Below are 7,500 nucleotides of genomic sequence, written 5' to 3'. Positions count from 1 at the left end.
CTGGTTCCTCTCTAGGTTTCTAATCTCCACCCGGCACAGCCAGAAGAGTACTGGTTCCTCTCTAGGTTTCTAATCTCCACCCGGCACAGCCAGAAGAGGACTGGTTCCTCTCTAGGTTTCTAATCTCCACCTGGCACAGCCAGAAGAGGACTGGTTCCTCTCTAGGTTTCTAATCTCCACCCGGCACAGCCAGAAGAGGACTGGTTCCTCTCTAGGTTTCTAATCTCCACCCGGCACAGCCAGAAGAGGACTGGTTCCTCTCTAGGTTTATAATCTCCACCCGGCACAGCCAGAAGAGGACTGGTTCCTCTCTAGGTTTCTAATCTCCACCTGGCACAGCCAGAAGAGTACTGGTTCCTCTCTAGGTTTCTAATCTCCACCCGGCACAGCCAGAAGAGTACTGGTTCCTCTCTAGGTTTCTAATCTCCACCTGGCACAGCCAGAAGAGGACTGGTTCCTCTCTAGGTTTCTAATCTCCACCCAGCACAGCCAGAAGAGGACTGGTTCCTCTCTAGGTTTCTTCCTAGGTTCCTGCCTTTCCAGGGAGTTTTTCCTAGCCACTGTGCTTCTACATCTGCATTGCTTCCTGTTTGGGGTTTTAGGCTGAGTTTCTGTATAAGCGCTTTGTGACATCAGCTGATGTAAAAACATTTGATTGATTGATAGACAGTCTTGCCTTGAACACACACAACATAATTAAATCAACATGCTTCAGAAGATGCGGCAACAACTTCAAATGGAAGACCTAGGACATAAATGTAGAGTATAATATGGACATAGATATAGAGTAAATAGAGAGTATAATATGGACATAGATATAGAGCAAATAGAGAGTATAGTATAGACATAGATATAGTGTAAATAGACTGTATAATATGGACATATATATATATATATATATATATATAACAGTACAATATGGACATAGATGGATAATATGGACATAGATATAGAGTAAATAGACTGTATAATATGGATATAGATATAGAGCAAATAGAGAGTATAGTATAGACATAGATATAGAGTAAATAGACAGTACAATATGGAGATAGATATAGAGTAAATAGACTGTATAATATGGACATAGATATAGAGTAAATAGACTGTATAAAGTGGTAGTTTTGTACTCACCTCCATCAGAGACCACGGCAGACTGTAAGAAAATACAGAGAGACATGGATAAGCCTGTGTTCTCATCAACAGACATCAACAAACACACAGTGAGTGTGTGAACACCACCCCTAGACTTTGACCTAGTGAAACACACCCCTCCTCTTAAGAACAAAGATTTAGAAAAGTTTTTTAATGTCCTGAATTTATTATGCTATTTTAGGTTTAAGGGTCAGGGGTTAGGTTAAGGGTTAGGGGTTACCGAAGAAGGATTTTGAATGGGAATACATTTTTACTCTCCAAAAAGTCCTGAAAATGCACGGAAAGTGTGCGTGAGTGTGTGTGCGTGAGTGTGTGTGTGTGTGTGTGTGTGTGTGTGTGTGTGTGTGTGTGTGTGTGTGTGTGTGTGTGTGTGTGTGTGTGTGTGTGTGTGTGTGTTTGTGCAGGTGAGTTTGTTTGTTTGTGGTGTGTCTAGACATGCAGTAGGATTAGATCAGATCAGTGACTCATCCTATATAACCTGAATTACTTTAACCACTATGAGAACCAACGGATAGAGGAGAGATGGAGGGGAACGAGAAGAGAGGAGAGATGGAGGGGAATGAGGAGAGAGGAGAGAGGGAGGGGAATGAGGAGAGAGGAGAGATGGAGGGGAATGAGGAGAGAGGAGAGAGGGAGGGGAATGAGGAGAGAGGAGAGAGGGAGGGGAACGAGGAGAGAGGAGAGAGGGAGGGGAATGAGGAGAGAGGGAGGGGAACGAGGAGAGAGGAGAGATGGAGGGGAACGAGGAGAGAGGAGAGAGGGAGGGGAATGAGGAGAGAGGAGAGAGGGAGGGGAATGAGGAGAGAGGAGAGATGGAGGGGAACGAGGAGAGAGGAGAGAGGGAGGGGAATGAGGAGAGAGGAGAGATGGAGGGGAACAAGGAGAGAGGAGAGAGGGAGGGGAACGAGGAGAGAGGAGAGATGGAGGGGAATGAGGAGAGAGGAGAGATGGAGGGGAATGAGGAGAGAGGAGAGAGGGAGGGGAACGAGGAGAGAGGAGAGATGGAGGGGAACGAGGAGAGAGGAGAGAGGGAGGGGAACGAGGAGAGAGGAGAGATGGAGGGGAATGAGGAGAGAGGAGAGAGGGAGGGGAACGAGGAGAGAGGAGAGATGGAGGGAGAGGAGAGAGGAGAGATGGAGGGGAACGAGGAGAGAGGAGAGAGGGAGGGGAACGAGGAGAGAGGAGAGATGGAGGGGAATGAGGAGAGAGGAGAGATGGAGGGGAATGAGGAGAGAGGGAGATGGAGGGGAACGAGGAGAGAGGGAGAGAGGGAGGGGAGGGGAGCGAGGGAGAGAGGAGAGATGGTGGGGAATGAGGAGAGAGGAGAGATGGAGGGGAATGAGGAGAGAGGAGAGATGGAGGGGAACGAGGAGAGAGGAGAGATGGAGGGGAACGAGGAGAGAGGGAGGGGAACGAGGAGAGAGGAGAGAGGGAGGGGAACGAGGAGAGAGGGAGGGGAACGAGGAGAGAGGAGAGATGGAGGGGAATGAGGAGAGAGGAGAGATGGAGGGGAACGAGGAGAGAGGAGAGAGGGAGGGGAACGAGGAGAGAGGGAGGGGAACGAGGAGAGAGGAGAGAGGGAGGGGAACGAGGAGAAAGGGAGGGGAACGAGGAGAGAGGAGAGAGGGAGGGGAACGAGGAGAGAGGAGAGAGGGAGGGGAATGAGGAGAGAGGAGAGAGGGAGGGGAACGAGGAGAGAGGAGAGAGGGAGGGGAACGAGGAGAGAGGAGAGAGGGAGGGGAATGAGGAGAGAGGAGAGAGGGAGGGGATTTGAGGAGAGAGGAGAGATGGAGGGGAATGACGAGAGAGGAGTGAGGGAAGGGAATGAGGAGAGAGGGAGGGGAACGAGGAGAGAGGAGAGAGGGAGGAGAACGAGGAGAGAGGAGAGAGGGGGAGGAGAGAGGGGAGGGACAGGAACGAGGAGAGAGGGAGGAAAACGAGGAGAGAGGGAGGGGAACAAGGAGAGAGGGGAGAGGAGAGAGGGGAGGGACGGGAACGAGGAGAGAGGGAGGGGAACGAGGAGAGAGGAGAGAGGGAGGAGAACGAGGAGAGAGGAGAGAGGGGAGAGGAGAGAGGGGAGGGACAGGAACGAGGAGAGAGGGAGGAAAACGAGGAGAGAGGGAGGGGAACGAGGAGAGAGGAGAGAGGGGAGAGACGGGAACGAGGAGAGAGGGGAGGGGAACGAGGAGAGAGGAGAGAGGGAGGAGAACGAGGAGAGAGGAGAGAGGGGAGGGACAGGAACGAGGAGAGAGGGAGGAAAACGAGGAGAGAGGGAGGGGAACAAGGAGAGAGGGGAGGGGAACAAGGAGAGAGGGGAGGGGAACGAGGAGAGAGGGAGGGGAACAAGGAGAGAGGGGAGGGGAACAAGGAGAGAGGGGAGGGGAACGAGGAGAGAGGGAGGGGAACGTTGAGAGAGGGAGGGGGATGAGGAGAGAGGAGAGGAGATTTAGTGGAGGCGAGAGTGAGTTCTCAGCTATAATCTATAACATCTCTGTCTTGCTCAGGCCTGAGATGTTTACTAGTTTACTATTAGAGAGATCTGGTGGAAAAATACCGTTGGTTTGTGAGAACGTGTGGTTTACCTCAAGCTGACAGTCTACACACACACACACACACACACACACCTCCCCAACACACACACGTCTAAAGAACACAGGTAGCTGAGGACTTAACGGTATACTTTCACACACACACACACACACACACACACACACACACACACACACACACACACACACACACACACACACACATACACACATACACACACACACCTCTGAAGTCTACACACACACTCAGTAACTAATCACCAAACACACCAGTCCTCTTCACATTACACTCACCTCTTTCCCCTCCCTCCCTCCCTCCCTCCCCCCGCGTTGTGGACGGCGTTGTGCCTTAACCCTTCCCTCAACCCACCCCTCAATTCTCCCCTCAACTCTCCCCTTATCTCTCCCCTCAACTCCCCCCTCAACTCCTCCCTCAACTTTCCCCTCAACTCCCCCCTCAACCCGCCCCTCAACTCCCCCTCAACTCCTCCCTCAACTTTCCCCTCAACTCCCCACTCAACCCGCCCCTCAACTCTCCCCTCAACCCTCCCTTCAACTCTCCACTCAACCCTCCCCTCAACTCCCCCTCAAGCCTCCCCTCAACTCTCCCCTCAACTCCCCCTCAACTCTCCCCTTAACCGTTCAGAATTAATACTGAAACTTAACTGTCAAAACGTGAAAGTTATGGGCAAACGTCACATACTGCAGTCAGACCGTGAGATCTTGTTGAGCACACACATATAGATACACACACAGACACTCATACACACACACACACACAGACAGACAGACACACACACAGATACAGACAGACAGACAGACAGACAGACAGACAGACAGACAGACAGACAGACAGACAGACACCAGTGCATAGGTATGTGTGTCTGTGTTTGACTATGCTTGCGTATAGATGGTTTGCATGCTCATAATGTGGTTTACATATGTGTGTGTCCAGCCCCCTCCCCCTCTTCCCTCCCCTCCCCTTTTCCCTCCCCCCTCCCTTCTTCCCTCCCCCTCTTCCCTCCCCCTCTTACCTCCCCCTCTTACCTCTTCCCTCCTCCTCTTCCCTCCCCTCTTCCCTCCCCCTCTTACCTCTTCCCTCCCCCCTCCCTTCTTCCCTCCCCTCTTCCCTTCCCCTCTTCCCTCCCCCCTCCTCCTCTTCCCTCCCCCTCTTCCCTCCCCCTCTTACCTCTTCCCTCCTCCTCTTCCCTCCTCCTCTTCCCTCCCCTCTTCCCTCCCCCTCTTCCCTCCCCCTCTTCCCTTCCCCTCTTCCCTCCCCCCACTCCTCCTCTTCCCTCCCCCTCCCCTCTTCCCTCCCCTCCCTCTTACCTCTTCCCTCCCCCCTCCCCCTCTTCCCTCCAGTCTGATCACTTCCAGACCTTCATCTGTGGTTCAAGAGGTTTGGCCCCACGTCCCTTCTCTTCTTTCCCCTTCTCTCTCTCTCTCTCCTTCCATGTGTCTTCTTCCCTCACGTTCTCGCTCTCTCCCACCAAACTATCTCCCTCCCTCTCTTTCTCTCTCTCATTCCAGTGGTGGTCTTCTGGCAGATGGAACCATTCCTCATTCACCATATGGAATATTTGGGGTTGTCCTCTCTTCCTCTCTAACCTCCTTCCTCTCCCTCTGTCCCTCAGTCATCACACTGTCCTCTGTTCCTCTGTTCCTCAGTCATCACACTGTCCTCTGTTCCTCAGTCATCACACTGTCCTCTGTTCCTCAGTCATCACACTGTCCTCTGTTCCTCTGTTCCTCAGTCATCACACTGTCCTCTGTTCCTCTGTTCCTCAGTCATCACACTGTCCTCTGTTCCTCAGTCATCACACTGTCCTCTGTTCCTCAGTCATCACACCGTCCTCTGTTATCACACTGTCCTCTGTTCCTCAGTCATCACACTGTCCTCTGTTCCTCAGTCATCACACTGTCCTCTGTTCCTCAGTCATCACACTGTCCTCTGTTCCTCAGTCATCACACTGTCCTCTGTTCCTCAGTCATCACACAGTCCTCTGTTCCTCAGTCATCACACAGTCCTCTGTTCCTCAGTCATCACACAGTCCTCTGTTCCTCAGTCATCACACTGTCCTCTGTTCCTCAGTCATCACCCAGTCCTCTGTTCCTCAGTCATCACCCAGTCCTCTGTTCCTCAGTCATCACCCTGTCCTCTGTTCCTCAGTCATCACACTGTCTGTTCCTCAGTCATCACCCAGTCCTCTGTTCCTCAGTCATCACCCAGTCCTCTGTTCCTCAGTCATCACCCAGTCCTCTGTTCCTCTGTTCCTCAGTCATCACCCAGTCCTCTGTTCCTCAGTCATCACCCAGTCCTCTGTTCCTCAGTCATCACCCAGTCCTCTGTTCCTCAGTCATCACCCAGTCCTCTGTTCCTCAGTCATCACCCAGTCCTCTGTTCCTCAGTCATCACCCAGTCCTCTGTTCCTCAGTCATCACCCAGTCCTCTGTTCCTCAGTCATCACCCAGTCCTCTGTTCCTCAGTCATCACCCAGTCCTCTGTTCCTCAGTCATCACCCAGTCCTCTGTTCCTCAGTCATCACCCAGTCCTCTGTTCCTCTATCTGCTGTTGTGTTCAGGACCAGTTTTACATGGGGATTTTCTTAAAGTAAATCTCCACCCCAAAACTATCTTTAGGTATTTGTCTCATTAGTCCCAAAATGCTTTGCATACAGCTCCAGATTTGGGGTGGAGTTTTCCTTTGTCACGTCCTGACCAGTAAGGGGTCCTTTTGTTATTGTAGTTTGGTCAGGGCGTGGCAGGGTTGTGTTTGTTTTGTGTGTTTTGGGGTTTTTGGGGTTGATCTATGTTATTCTATGTTGGAATTGTTTGGGGTTGGTCTCTAATTGGAGGCAGCTGGATCTCATTGCCTCTGATTAGAGTCCATATTTATGTAGGGGTTTTCTCATTGTGTTTTGTGGGTGGATATTTTCTGTTTAGTTCATGTTAACCTGACAGAACTGCTGGCTGTCGTTTTCTTGTTTAGTTTATAGTGTGTCAGTATAATAAATACAAATGATGAGCACTCAACACGCATGCTCACTGTAAAACACAGGCTAGATGAAGATCAGTCATGCTCACTGTAAAACACAGGCTAGATGAAGATCAGTCATGCTCACTGTAAAACACAGGCTAGTAGGGGATCAGTCATGCTCACTGTAAAACACAGGCTAGATGAAGATCAGTCATGCTCACTGTAAAACACAGGCTAGTAGGGGATCAGTCATGCTCACTGTAAAACACAGGCTAGATGAAGATCAGTCATGCTCACTGTAAAACACAGGCTAGTAGGGGATCAGTCATGCTCACTGTAAAACACAGGCTAGATGAAGATCAGTCATGCTCACTGTAAAACACAGGCTAGTAGGGGATCAGTCATGCTCACTGTAAAACACAGGCTAGATGAAGATCAGTCATGCTCACTGTAAAACACAGGCTAGTAGGGGATCAGTCATGCTCACTGTAAAACACAGGCTAGTAGGGGATCAGTCATGCTCACTGTAAAACACAGGCTAGATGAAGATCAGTCATGCTCACTGTAAAACACAGGCTAGTAGGGGATCAGTCATGCTCACTGTAAAACACAGGCTAGTAGGGGATCAGTCATGCTCACTGTAAAACACAGGCTAGTAGGGGATCAGTCATGCTCACTGTAAAACACAGGCTAGTAGGGGATCAGTCATGCTCACTGTAAAACACAGGCTAGTAGGGGATCAGTCATGCTCACTGTAAAACACAGGCTAGTAGGGGATCAGTCATGCTCACTGTAAAACACAGGCTAGTAGGGGATCAGTCA

General features: G+C 50.8%; 1 protein-coding gene across 3 annotated transcripts in view; it reads right to left on the bottom strand.

Annotated features, from left to right (window-relative positions):
• Positions 1-7,500, bottom strand: part of LOC106594142 (regulator of G-protein signaling 12) — a 102,540-nt gene that overhangs the window by 37,658 nt on the left and 57,382 nt on the right. For all 3 annotated transcript variants that reach the window (XR_006769511.1, XM_045716302.1, XM_045716303.1), the window contains exon 8: positions 1,132-1,153. Coding sequence is in view for 2 of the 3 variants with exons in the window: in XM_045716302.1 (XP_045572258.1) it covers positions 1,132-1,153 (22 nt within the window). In the remaining variant the exon portion in view is untranslated. The remainder of the gene's footprint in view (positions 1-1,131; positions 1,154-7,500) is intronic.

The sequence above is a fragment of the Salmo salar genome, chromosome ssa04 (genome assembly GCF_905237065.1).
Source record: "Salmo salar chromosome ssa04, Ssal_v3.1, whole genome shotgun sequence".
Classification (NCBI taxonomy): domain Eukaryota; kingdom Metazoa; phylum Chordata; class Actinopteri; order Salmoniformes; family Salmonidae; genus Salmo; species Salmo salar.
The sequence above is the reverse complement of the archived record's forward strand: the minus strand, read 5'-3'. Positions and strand labels throughout refer to the sequence as shown.